The sequence below is a fragment of the Nomascus leucogenys genome, chromosome 14, assembly GCF_006542625.1.
Source record: "Nomascus leucogenys isolate Asia chromosome 14, Asia_NLE_v1, whole genome shotgun sequence".
NCBI classification, from domain to species: Eukaryota; Metazoa; Chordata; class Mammalia; order Primates; family Hylobatidae; genus Nomascus; species Nomascus leucogenys.
The window spans coordinates 51,255,940-51,269,410 of NC_044394.1; the positions used below are offsets into that span (position 1 = coordinate 51,255,940).

Sequence of the window (13,471 nt, forward strand, 5' to 3'; positions counted from 1 at the left end):
CTTTTGAGCCCTTCAAACTGTTACAACCTCTGCCTGTTACCCAGTTCCAAAGTCACGTCCACATTTTCAGGTATCTTTATAGCAATGTCTCCACTCCTGGTACCAATTTACTGTATTAGTCCATTCTCGCATTGCTATAAAGAACTACCTGAGACTGGGTAATTATAAAGAAAAGAGATTTAATTGGCTCATAGCTCTGCAGGCTGTACAGGTAGCATGGCTGGGGAGGCCTCAGGAAACCTTCAGTCATGGCAGAAGTTAAAAGGGTAAGCAAGCATGTCTTCACATGGTGAAGCAGGAGAGAGAGAGAGTGAAGGGGAAGGTGCTACACGCTTTTAAACAATGAGATTTCATGAGAACATATTCACTATCATGAAAACAGCAAGGGGGAAGTCCACCCTATGATCCCGTCACCTCCCACCAGGCCCCTCCTCCAACATTGGGTATTACAGTTTGACATGAGATTTGGGTGGGAACCCAAATCCAAATCATATCACTGGCTTATGTATAAAAGGGAATTTTATGGGGTTTTTTGTGCTTTTATTTTAAATTGATGCAACTTTGGCATTGAAAAAATTTTTCTGAATATAGAGACTTGGTGTTTTTCTCTTCTCTTTCTTTCTCACCTAGAATCCCATCTATTCATTACCAAGTTCAAGGATCTGCACTTGGTTGCTCTCTACAGGTTTCCATTTAGCTGCAAGAAACAGCACTGTATTTTTCAAAGCACTAGAAAATTCTGTGGTCAGTCCAGAAAGACAAAACATAGTGCCAGTGTGGCAAGAAGTGGAGCTAATGCAGCATTAATGATCCTGGATGTTTCTGCACTTTCTTATTAGAATTTACCATTCACCTTTAAGCTTCAGCTCTGCAGTGCCCTCTATTTGGGATTACTGAGCAATGTTTAGTGGGAAAGAAAAGATGTCTGTTCTCCAGCCAGTGACTCTGAGTAATGATATAAGGTGTTGGTGATCTCAGAACTGAAATGGAGCTCATGAAACTAGTTTGTGTCTTGGAGGGAGGCGAGTGGATGGATGGCTTGGACGGGGTTGTTTTAGGAACATATGCAGCGTGGGAACATGTCTCAGTCTGTGAATTTGTGCCACTTTAAAGACTGCAGGGTTTGTGCCTGGCTGCTGTTGCCAGATGAGTTTGGAGAGATTGATGCACAGAACCAATGTCTGGAAAGCCCACTGAAGGAGATGGAAGAAACAGGCTACTGAGACAGTTTACTTCAGAACCTGCTACTTGGATATTTACCCTAAAATCTGGCTCCTGGCACTCTGGGTAAGAGAGATGGGAGTAAGAAGACTCATGCCTCAAGGTCAAAGTTGGGTGACCTAGAAGGACTTCTCTTTAACCCTGATTGCCATGAAAGTAGTTTTCATTCACAGAGAGAGTTTTCATGATGTTTGTTGATTTTTCTTCCATTTCGTCTTGGGGCAGGCACTCAGTTGAACGCTTTTGGACTCACCTCTTCCTGCCTTGTCCCAGCTTTTCCTTTGTATGTGTTTCAGGCATTTGAAAGTTTAGGACCAGGCACAGTGGCTCATGCCTATAATCCCAGCACTTTGGGAGGCTGAGGTAAGAGGATTGCTTGAGCTCAGGAGTTTGAGACCAGCCAGGGCAACTGACCTCACCTCTACAAAAACAGGGCAAGACCTTGCCTCAACAAAAAATAAAAAAATTAGATGGGTATGGTGGTGTGTGCCTGTGGTCCTAGCTACTTGGGAGGCTGAGGTGAGAGGATTGCTTGAGCCCAGGAGTTGAAGCTGCAGTGAGCTATGATTGTGCCACTGCACTCCAGCCTGGGTGACAGAGCCAAAAAAAAAAAAAAAGAAGAAAATAAAAATTTAGGGCTGGAATTGTTTGCCACTTATTTCCTTTGTCTCCTGTCCCGTTTCCCTGTTTCAACCTCGAATCACCCTTCTCTCCCTGGTGAGAATGCCTGACCAGGGGCATAGAGTGTGGTGAGCAACAGTTTCCAGGAAACAAGTCACTCTGAAAACTGACACCTGTTTCTCTCAGTTGTTGTGCACTGACCACGTGAAGCTGAGGGCATAGGCCCTCCAGACCCGCCCCTAATATTTGCAGAGCTGGGAAAAAAGTACAAATGGAGTCTTAACATATCATATGTCTAAAAAATTTTAAATCATGAATCAAATTAACTGATTGCATTTAGATAGATAGATCTCTGTATCGATATAGATATAGATATATAGAGAGATCTCTCAATTTATATAGATATATATATAGAGAGAGAATATGTGTATAGTATGTGTGTGTATATATATAGTATGTGTGTATAGTATGTGTATAGTATATGTATAGTATGTGTGCATATAATGTGTAGTACATATATGAGTATTCCTTTTCATATTGTCTCCTACTCTGACAAAGACATCTTCATAAGGACCTGGGAAACCAGGTTCAAATTTTCAGCCTCCCTGGAGTTTTGTTGGATGTGGCAGCCCAGGGAGAAATGGCCCCATCCAGTCCCATTCTCTTCCTGTCTCCAGCTGCAACTTGCATATCAGGAGACCTGCTTGCCAGAAGGTAGAGCTGCTTGGACCCTCAGTATACACCAATGGCTTGGTCCCCCACAGGGGAATGGACCCAGGGAAGAGGCCTATGCAGGCCCTGTCAGTGGAGTGGGAATTCCACTACTTTGTATGGAGAATTCCAGAGTGCTGGGTGTCCAGAGTGTGGTCACATCCCATGACCTGCGATCCTTGCCTCATGAGAAGGGGCCCATCTGTGAGGCCTGGCCTGGGAGTCCCTTTTGCCTCAGTCTGAGGGAGATACTGAGTTTCTCAGGTGAAAACATCACCAGGACTGTCCTTCTTGAGTTGAACTTGATCTTTTAAATTCATTTGAGTTGTCCTTAGCTAAAATGTGGATATCCCTATACATTATATTGTTTTGACCTCTAACACTGTGCTGTGTGTATGTCTTTTCAGATTTTTTTCCACAAAAAATCTGCTCAAATTCCCCCCTCCCAACTTTTTTTCTTTTTTTTTTTCATGACAGAGTCTCACTCTGTTGCCCAGGCTGGATTGCAGTGGTACAATCTTGGCTCACTGCAACCTCCGCCTCCTAAGTTCAGTCGATTCTTGTGCCTCAGCCTCCTGAGTAGCTGGGACTACAGGTGTGCATCACCACGCCCAGCTAATTATTTTTGTATTTTTAATAGAGACGGAGTTTCACCATGTTGGCCAAGCTGGTCTCGAACTCCTGACCTCAGGTGATCCACCCTCCTCAGCCTCCCAAAGTGCTGAGATTACAGGCATGAGCCACCGTGCCTGGCCCAGATTTCCCCCTTTTATAAGGACATTGGTAATACTGGACTAGGAGCCCACCCTACTGCATGATGATCTCATTCTAATGTAACTCATTATACCTGCAAATCACCCAGTTTCCAAAAAGCTCACATTCTGAGTTCTTGGCAGTTGGGACATCCACATATTAATTTGGAGGAGAGACCATTCAATCTGCAGCACCCTCCATCCAGGGAAGACTAGGCAAAGGGTATTTTACCTGCAAAAAAAACCAAAAAACAAAAACCTTACAATACGGCAGACATTTATTTTTATCCAGTTTCTTATCAAGATGAAGATAACTCTTTGTCCTAAAGTAAAGTCTTCCTTCTCCCCTCCAAGGCCCTGCTATTCTGTCATTCACCTGCCATCACCCTAGTAACCCAGGAAGTGCTCAGGGGGGGACCCTGTGCTCTGACTTGCCGGGAGGCAGCTGTACCCCCATCCACATGTTTCTCCTCCCTTTCCTCCTCTGCCCCCCAATTTCTGCCCCATTCTTTTCACCTGGCCAGCTTCTGCCCGCCCGTTAGCACCCAGCTCCGGAGCGTCTTAACGGGGAACATCTCTCATCCCACCCCATGCCTGCATAGCGTCCATCGTTTGCCTTGCCTTGTGTCCCCAGCGCTCTGGCTCCCCCCACACTGTACCCCCAACCCTGTTCCATAATGACTTTTCCCTGACAAGAGCACGGGCACTTTGGGGACAGAGTCTTGCTGAGCTCTGCAATCCCGGTGTAGGATGTGCCATGTAATAGATCCGCGGTGGCAGGAGAGAGAGGGTGCTCTGAGCTGCAAAGGCTCAGCAAAGGAGAGAGGAGAGGCACAAAGAAAATTAGGGAGGGACTGGGAAGGCCTTAAAGATGCTCTTGTTTCACTTTGCTTAGGACAGCCACGAATGTATTCATAAGGATGGGTCATCCCAAGAATTTAAACCACGGTTCCAAGTGACCCTGGGAGCACAACAAAATTCAGTTATTTGGAAGACAGTTTCAACATCCGGAGGGGAAAATAGTCACAGATCATTTTCCCATGGGCAGTTTCTCCCATACCTACCTTTTCTAGCAGGCAATGGTACCACTTTTATTACAATTGTCTGTAGGTCACATCACCCAAGACAATAGTCAGTGACCTTCCCTGTTAGTGTAAACTGAGGGAGGTCACAGAAGTCACTTGTTTTCTGGCTTTGGCGTGCTCATTGTCAATTGGAAGGAAGCCTGTGTGCCTGTGCTGATGTCTCACCTGCCTTCCCTAGAGTCTTGTCCCCTTAAGAATGTGCAGAGTGTGATGTTCCCCTTCCTGTGTCCATGTGTTCTCATTGTTCAATTCCCACCTATGAGTGAGAACATGCGGTGTTTGGTTTTTTGTCTTTGCGATAGTTTACTGAGAATGATGGTTTCCAGTTTCATCCATGTCTCTACAAAGGACATGAACTCATCTTTTTTATGGCTGCATAGTATTCCATGGTATATATGTGCCACATTTTCTTAATCCAGTCTATCGTTGTTGGACATTTGGGTTGGTTCCAAGTCTATCGTTGTTGGACATTTGGGTTGGTTCCAAGTCTTTGCTATTGTGAATAGTGCCGCAATAAACTTATACCTAATGCTAAATGACGAGTTAATGGGTGCAGCACACCAACATGGCACATGGATACATATGTAACAAACCTGCGCATTGTGCACATGTACCCTAAAACTTAAAGTATAATAATAATAATAATAATAATAATAATAATAAAAGAGTGTGCAGAGGCCCAGAGGGAACACAGGGCCTAGCGTGAATTGACAGGATTGAGTTTGGGGACAGCACAGAGGAGCATGGGTGGTGTGAGCCTCTTAACACAGAGAGGGAGTCATTGTCTCTGGGCTCTCCTTTGGAGCTGATGACTGTCTAGCTTCATTTCCTTGAACCAGTTTCTGATTTGAGAATAATTTCTCTTCTGTAAAATGGAAATAATAACTTCTGTGCCACCTACTTCCCAGGATGGTTTGGGATCAACCAAGAGGCCGGTGGAAAAGCATAAAGTGCATTCAGTGTACTGTTGAATTGTTCATATGATTGTTATTGTCATAGGCTGTTCTTCGGGCTTCTAGAAGTTCAAAATCCCAGAGGGGCTTTGCAGAGAGTGGCTCACCTTCACTCGCTCTTAGTGTTACTTTTGTTCCTGCCTGAAGTAGAGAAGGACTTTGCATGGTTCCCTGCTGAGCAGAGAGGTGGGATTGGCCATCTGCCCCCTTTCCTTTCATATTAGTTTCTTAGGGCTTATGGAACAAACGGCCACAAACTGGGTGGCCTGAAGAACAGAAGTTGATTCTCACACAGTTCTGGAGGCCAGGAGTCTGAAATCAAGGTGGCCACAGGGCTGCTTCCTTCTGAGGGCTCTGAGGGAAGGATCTGTTCCAGGGCTGTCTCCTTGGTTTGCAGATGGCTTCTTCTCCCTCTGTCTCTTGACGTCATCTTCTCTTTATGTATGTCCGATTCTGTGCTCAAATTTCCCTTTTTTATAAGGACACTTTTAATATTGGATTGAGGGCCCACCCTACTCCATTATGATGTCATTCTAACTTAACTAATTATATCTGCAAACCACACAATTTCCAAATAGGTTTACATTTTGAGTTATTGCGAGTTGGGATGTTCACATATTAATTTGGGGGAGAGACAGTTCAATTTATGACACCCTCCATCCAGGGAAGACTAGGCAGAGGATATTTTACCTGCTTTAAAACAAAAAAGCCTTATAATAGGGCAGACATTTATTTTTATCCAGTTTCTTCTCAAGGTGAAGATAACTCTTTGTAAATGTCCTAAAGTCATGTAGAATGTAGTAGCTTTCTGATCACACTTTACAAATAAAAAGGATGGATCATTCTACAACTGACATTAAAAAAACTTGTAATATGATTATAAGCCAAATATAATCTAATTAATTGCTCAGATGAGTATACTGGTGAGATGACAATCTGTAGTTGACATGAGCCTGGGAGGGACAGGTAATTTCTGGGATGACTCAGTCACTAAATCAAAGGATCTCAACAGACTAGAATTCCTATTAGCTCACACAAGGTGAAATCAGTAGACACAGGGACCTAAGTAGAGTCCAGAAATGAGGTCCCCCAAAGAAATGATAAAAGTATATTCAGAAGTGGGAAAAAGAACATGGGTTTTGAATCAATAGGCTTAATCTTTCATTCAGTCATATATTGATTCAAGAGATAGTCACTGCTTACCTCCTACCTGCAAGGTGCGAGGTAGCCTGCGAGTCTAAGCCATCCTTGTGAAGTCATTTCTCTCGGAACAAGCTACTTCATCTGCAGGTGCTTGTCCACACCTGGAGGAGTGCACCCTCCAGATACCTCTCCAGGTGTCCAAGGGAGCTACAAGGTAGAAGAGACTGCCACACCCTGGGGCTTTCAGACAAGAACCTCAGCAGGCTGGACTGAAAACTAAGCCATGAGAGCAGTGGCTTGACCTTTCAGGTCAAGATGATTGGACCTTTCAGGCTGGGCAAAAGAAGACACAGGTGATATAAACTGCTTTATGTCTTGAAAGGACCCCTGATATGGTTTGGCTGTGTCCCCACCCAAATCTTAGCTTGAATTGTAGTTCCCATAATCCTCATGTGTCATGGGAGGGACTTGGTGGGAGACAGTGGAATCATGGGGGCGATTACCCTCATGCTGCTGTTTTCATAATAGTGTGTGAGTTCTCATGAGATACGATAGTTTTATAAGGGGCTTTTCCCTCTTTGCTCAGCATGTCTCTCTCCTGCCACCATATGAAGAAGGACGTGTTTGCTTCACCTTCTGCCACGATTGTAAGTTTCCTGAGGCCTCCCAAGCTGTATGAAACTGAGTCAGTTAAACCTCTTTTTTAAATAAGTTAGCCAGTCTTGGATATGTCTTTATTAGCTGTGTGAGAATGGAATAATACAGACCACTGTGGGGACAAGAGTTAGGGTTTATCCTATGTTTACTCCTAGCCTGGAAATAGAACCCAGGAGTGGAAGGTAAAGGGAAATAGATGCTAACACAGTCTAAGGAATACATTTTTCACAATTAGAACTGTGTGAAGATGAAATACTCTGTTCGTCTTGGGAGTTAGTGATGTTGTCATAGCCATCATCCATTGAATGCTTCCCATGGGTGTACCTGCTATGGTTTGGATGTGGGTTGTTTGGCTCTGCCAAATCTCACTGAAGTTTCATTATTGGAGATGGGGCCTGGTGGGAGGTGCTTGGGTCATGAGGGTGGATCCCTCATGAATGCCTTGGTGCCATTCTCCTGGGAGCAAGTTCTCACTCTTAGTTCCAGCAAGAATTGGTTGTTGAAAAGACCTTACACCACCACCTCCTCCTCCTCCTCTCCCTTCTTTTCCTTCCTTCCCTCCCTCCCTTCCTCCCTCCCTCCCTTCTTTCCTTCCTTCCTTCCTTCCTTCCTTCCTTCCTTCCTTCCTTCCTTTCTCTCTCTCATGCTTCCTCCCTTGCCATTGACCTCTGCACATGCCAGTTCCCCTTTGCCTTCCACCATGAGTGGAAGCTTCCCGAGGCCCTCATCAGAAGCACATATTGACACCATGCTTCTTGTACAGGCTTCAGAACCATTGGCCAAATAAATCTCTTTTCTTTATAAGTTACTCAGCCTGGGGTATTCCTTTATATCAACACAATTGGACTCAGACACAACCTGTTCTTATTTAACACTTTCTAGGGAAAGAGGCCCTAGGATTTGCCATAGCAAACCATCACTGCATCTAATATCAAGCACCCTGAAGTAAGAAAATAATTATGGTCAAGCTGGCTATTTAATTTCCCAGATCACAGAGTCTGGAAGAAACTATTTGCATACGTATTAATGGATTAGAAGTAAATTTTACTTTTGGAAAAAGAACTCTGTTCTTTATCTCTCTCCCATTAAGCTTGGGCCTGGGCTGTGGTGTATGAAATCCAATCTCCAATACCAGGAAATGATTATTTATTTGAACGCTTCCCTAAAACCCATTAAGTGCTCTGGAGTGTTAGTTTGGGATGACAGATTTCGTAGCTGGGCTACGGACACCTGGGAGAGCTTGGGTTTGTTGTGTTTCATATGAGCCTTTCTCTGTGCATGGCCAGCTCTGAGTGAGGGGATTAGGAGCCTCCAGCCGTGGTTGACAGACACCTCCGCAAATCTGGATCACCCTCTCTGTTAGCCTGGAACGTGTTCTATGACCCTCTTGCTTCCCTTAATATGTTGGCTTTGTGCTTGGAGATAACTTGCAAATGTTCGTCAAGCAGTTGTACCACAGCTTTTCAAATGTTTTGCTTCTAATTAAGAAAGGGAATTGGATGTGCTCTTGCCTGGCTAATTTTTTTTTCCCTGGCAGGGGAATGAGGGTGGGAAGAAAGAGCAAAAGAAACAGCAAAGAGATTAGAAAAACAACAACAACAGAACTCTCTGATTCACCAATGATCAAAGCTGTGTCTGGAAGTTCATTGCTGTTACAGCATCCTGTTCTCCCCAACATGTAGGGATTCCTAAGTTCAAGTCCCATCTGAAGAATATAGTCATGGAGCTGAAAGGACACTCTACAACTGGGCAACCACCTTCAGGAACTTTCCTCAGCCTACAGAAATAAGGACAGATGATTTAGAATGAAGCACATAGGACTTTGAAAACCAAGTTCAACTCTCCATAATGGATTCTGGCTTCTGAGTTAGGATAAGGGATTGGCTGCATGTACAGAACATTTGAAACAATGTTATCTTTTCTCATTTAAAGGAAAGCTAGAGACAGGCATTCCAGCACAGGTACAACAACAACAAAACACTTTTAGGGACATCAGTCTTTTTTTGAGACACAGTTTTATTCTGTTGCTCAGGCTGGAGTGCAATGGCCCAATCTCGACTAACTGCAACCTCCACCTCCTAGGTTCAAGCGATTCTCCTGCCTCCGTCTCCCGAGTAGCTGGAACTACAGGTGGCCGCCACCACATCTGACTAATTTTTGTAGTTTTAGTAGAGGCAGGGTTTCGCCACATTGGCCAGACTGGTCTCAAACTCCTGACCTCAAGTGATCTGCCTGCCTTGGCCTCCCAAAGTGCTGGGATTATAGCTGTGAGCCACCACACCTGGCCCTAGGACATAAGTCTTTTTTTTTGAGACAGAGTTTCGCTTTTGTTGCCAAGGCTGGAGTGCAGTGGTGTGATCTTGGCTCACGGCAACCTCCAACTCCTGGGTTCAAGTGATTCTCCTGTCTCAGCCTCCCAAGTAGCTGGGATTACAGGCGCCTGCCACCATGAACTGCTAATTTTGTATTTTTAGTAGAGATGGGGTTTCTCCATATTGTTCAGGCCGGTCTCGAACTCCTGACCTCGTGATCCACCCGCCTCGGCCTCCTAAAGTGCTGAGATTACAGGCATGAGCCACCATGCCCAGCCTCTCCTGCATTCTTTCTGGAGCTTTCCAAGTCTGTAGGATGAAATCATAACGGCTTGATGTTCTCACATCAATGTCTTCCTAACCTGTTCTGTTGGCTCTCCCTTCCCTCCCCCTGGGTGATTCTACAGACAGCTACATTTTCCTGTAAGTTTTAGGTATTGATGAGCAGATTCATTGTCATACGCAATCCCGATGGATCAGTCTTAATAGAACTTCAGCATCTCCTTGAGTAGAGCATTCTTTCCTTCCGCCAATAACTCCTGGGCTGCTTTAGCCTTGGCAGCCTGCAGTGGGCAAGATGTGAGTGGTTTGCCCCTTCCTTAGTTTTTTACCCCCTACGCTGCTTGCCTTGCCAATTCCTTAGGATTGAAGGAAGAAAGAAGTGAAGGATTGTGTTTGGGCGGTGAGTGACAAAAGGCCTTCCTTAAAGGTTACAGTTATAATTTAGTGTTGGTGTCCTTGAAGTAGCAGATTCTCAAGTGTGGACCGTTGTTCTCATGGGGTCCTAATTGTGAGGGCTCTTCAGAGCCTCTTTATGGAAATATACACAGGGATGGGCAGGGTGCATTGTGGATGACCTCTTGGGGTCCCCCGAGCCCCAGGTGATCCTCTCTGCACAGAGTCTATTAGAATCAGTTTGTCCTTGCAGGCTGATCTCTCACGGGTTAACCTTTATAGCTTGTTTGTATCTAGTCACCTTCCAAAATGTCACCTTGGCCCTTTGCCTCTGGAAATGCAGGCTGCTTCCAGGGCAGCCCCCTCTCCTCTGATGGCCACTGGAGTTCTCTCAGGCACCTTCTCACCTCAGGACTATTCCACAATGTGTTCAGAGCCCAGTTCTCCAGAGGAGCATGCCAGACTCTGCAGGCATGTCTTTTGCAGTGGCCCTCATTTGCCCTGAGTATGGAGGAACTCCTCCATCCTCAGGGTGAGCTCTGACAACTCTCCAAGGCCGTTCTTGGTATGGTCGTCCTTGTCTCCACCTTCCATGGGACCACTGGGGGCCGAGGGCACCATTTGGGAGGAATTACTCCTTATCCAGTTCTGCAAGAGGGTCAGGTACTTCTCAGTAGGGCAACACTATCCTGTAGAACTTTCTGCAGTGATAGAAATAATATCTGCACGGTCCAGTATGGTAGCCATGAATCTCCTGGGGCTTTTGAGCACTTGAAAGGTGGCTGCTATGACTGAGGAACTGGTGCGTAATCTTGTTTAATTAATTTAAGTGTAAAAAGCCACATGTCGCTACTGTATTAGACGTGCTGTGTTGTTCTAGAATGTAGAATGAGAGGGTAATGTCAGCAGTTTTTCTCAGCAACAGTTCTGAGACCAGGTAAGCCCCATTATATATCTTGCTCAGCTCTCTCAAGAAAGCTGTTCTCATGGCCTCCTAACCCATCAGTAAGTAGTGCTGTCAGTGTCACATTTTAAATGTTGCTTCACAAAAGCACTCTTACGGAGGTAGACTTTAGCCTTCATTAGTGGAATATGCAGGTCCTTCTCTGCAGCCTCCCTCTGCCCCATCCTGCCTTAACTAAAGGCGTTTTACTCTTTTGAGGGTAATATTTGAATTCTTAGCTCCTGGCATACTTTTTGACCACCTGCTAAAAAGCTCATTGCTTTTCCTGGCAGAAGTACCCCTGGCAGTGCTATGATGGGCTTTTGGCTGAGAGGCAGAGTGATCAACTTCTGCTTTTCTCTCCAGAGAACACTTGGTAGATTGGATGCTGCCAAGAGTTCCACAGCATTCTGATGACATCCGTGATTATAGAGGAGGATAAAACTAGTTCCAGGGTCTGATCCGTGAATGTATTTGCCCTTAGTTCAGGCTCAGCTTGATAAAGAACCATGCTATTTTACCAAGTTAATCAAGTACAGTCTAAGGTAGCAGAAAGTTAATATTAGGCTTTAGAATGTGCAGTAGCTCTGCTTATTCTAATTAGAGAAAATGGATGTCTTAATTAGACAAAAATACCGAAATTTTTAGAGCACTTTAAACAAATTCGGTTTTATTACTTCAAAATACAAATTAAAGTCTGATGATGGGGACCAGAAAAGAGTTCTCCATCCATTAGCGTTTGTTGGTTGTGAGCAACAGGTGTCATCTCTGGCCAGCTAAAGCATATGAAGAAGTTTTTCAAAAGTATAAGGAATAACTCAGAATCTAAGGAAAAGCTAGTCTTTGGAAGACCAATAGCAAGGCATCCCAAAACCTGCAATAATAGATGGCAGCTATGGGCAGTCTCTTCAAAGAGCTGACGTCAGAATGACTCAGGAACAACCATTTTCTGCCCCTGTGTCATTCAGCTCAGCTTTCAATTCTGGAAGAGAAAATCAGATTGGGAGAATCCAGGTCAGGTTGTAGAGGCCAACACTAAGGGGCGGAGAGGAGCTTGTTCAAAGTCCCATTGGACTACGTAGGATGGAGGTAGGGAATTTCTCAAAGAAAAGCAGGATGCTATCACCAAACTTACCAAAAGCAGTAAGGATGCTGAGCGTATGAAAACTAAACCCCCCCAAGCACAATGCCTTCTTAAATGACATCGAGATATTTATACACAAGAGGGAGTTACAAGAACAAACTTGCTATTTATTTGTCGTTGTAGTTTTCATCCACATATCATAGAGTGTTAAAGTTCACCGTAAAAAGACGTCTTTGGAAATTATTCAGTTTACTCTAATATGTGCACTTTTCAAATCAAGAAACTGGATGTCTTGTCCAAGGCTGGGTAATAGCAGAGGTGGGACCAGAAGCAGATGTTTTGACTGTGATATGAGGCCCCGTTGCTATTCCATTCTGCCTTGCTCATCAAGAATTACTTTTAAGTTGCTTAAAGGCACATTATCTTCTTGTGTGGCTAACCATTTCTTTTGCAATCTGAATGATGCAATTAAATTGCTTAGACATCTTTGTTATACATTGTATCCAACCCTAGACTCTAGATTCTAAATCATTCAAATGTACTTTAATTTTTATTGTTGCTCTGATTTCAAATAGAAACCAAAATGTCTAGGATACAGCAGTGATGATTCTTAAACCTGACCCTGGGAGAAAATCTACTAAAGGATAAAGTTTGCCAGCCCATCAGGTTGACTGCCCAGATGCTTGTCTTCCCTCCGAAAGGATCTCTGGTTACACTAACATGACCTTGGGGAGCAGCTTTCTCTCCAAGCATAATAGTATCTTATTTTTTCTTATTTTTCTGGCCAGAGAAAATATAATATCATTTATAGTAAGGCCAAGTTTTTGTGGGGGAGACAAAAAGACAGTTTATTTAGTGATTCACTAAGTTCGTTGGTAGAAATAACTCTTTCCAAAGCCTTGTATTGTTACGTGGCTTTGCTGATAGAATTTTTATTGTGGGTGCAATTTCATCACTTTATAAATATAAGGCTTTGCTTTAGATTCACTATTTTTATGGCAAAGTTACATTCTCATCTAATAGCATCTGTTATATTCATTGCACTAAGCTAGTTGAGTATAAAAGACATTGGTGATGTGGTCCCCTTATCATCTGGTCAGTAGTAGGAGGATTAAGAGCAGAGAAATCATGTGTCTGGTTGAAAGGGAGGAAAGAGAATATTTTTGTTAAATAAAAAACAAAACCAACAAACTTTTCCCAAGTGGACAAAGAATTTTAGAATTTGGATGAACCTGAAAGATAATATAGTTCACCTCTTTGTTGTAAGAGGAAATTGAAGCTCACAGAAAGTGTGACTCCTCAAAGATCACACCA

General features: G+C 44.0%; 1 protein-coding gene and 1 non-coding gene across 5 annotated transcripts in view; both read left to right on the plus strand.

Moving 5' to 3' along the window:
* SLC39A11 (solute carrier family 39 member 11) overlaps positions 1-13,471 on the plus strand; it is a 463,670-nt gene that overhangs the window by 293,701 nt on the left and 156,498 nt on the right. Inside the window, exon 7 of one of the 4 annotated variants that reach the window (XM_030827265.1) lies at positions 631-1,560. The exons of the other annotated variants lie outside the window; for them this stretch is intronic. Within the exon in view, the coding sequence (XP_030683125.1) occupies positions 631-839 (209 nt within the window). The 3' untranslated portion in view covers positions 840-1,560. Of the gene's footprint in view, positions 1-630; positions 1,561-13,471 lie in introns of those variants that run through there. 4 annotated transcript variants of the gene reach the window in all.
* On the plus strand, positions 6,066-6,202 carry LOC115838461. Its single transcript, XR_004033487.1, has one exon.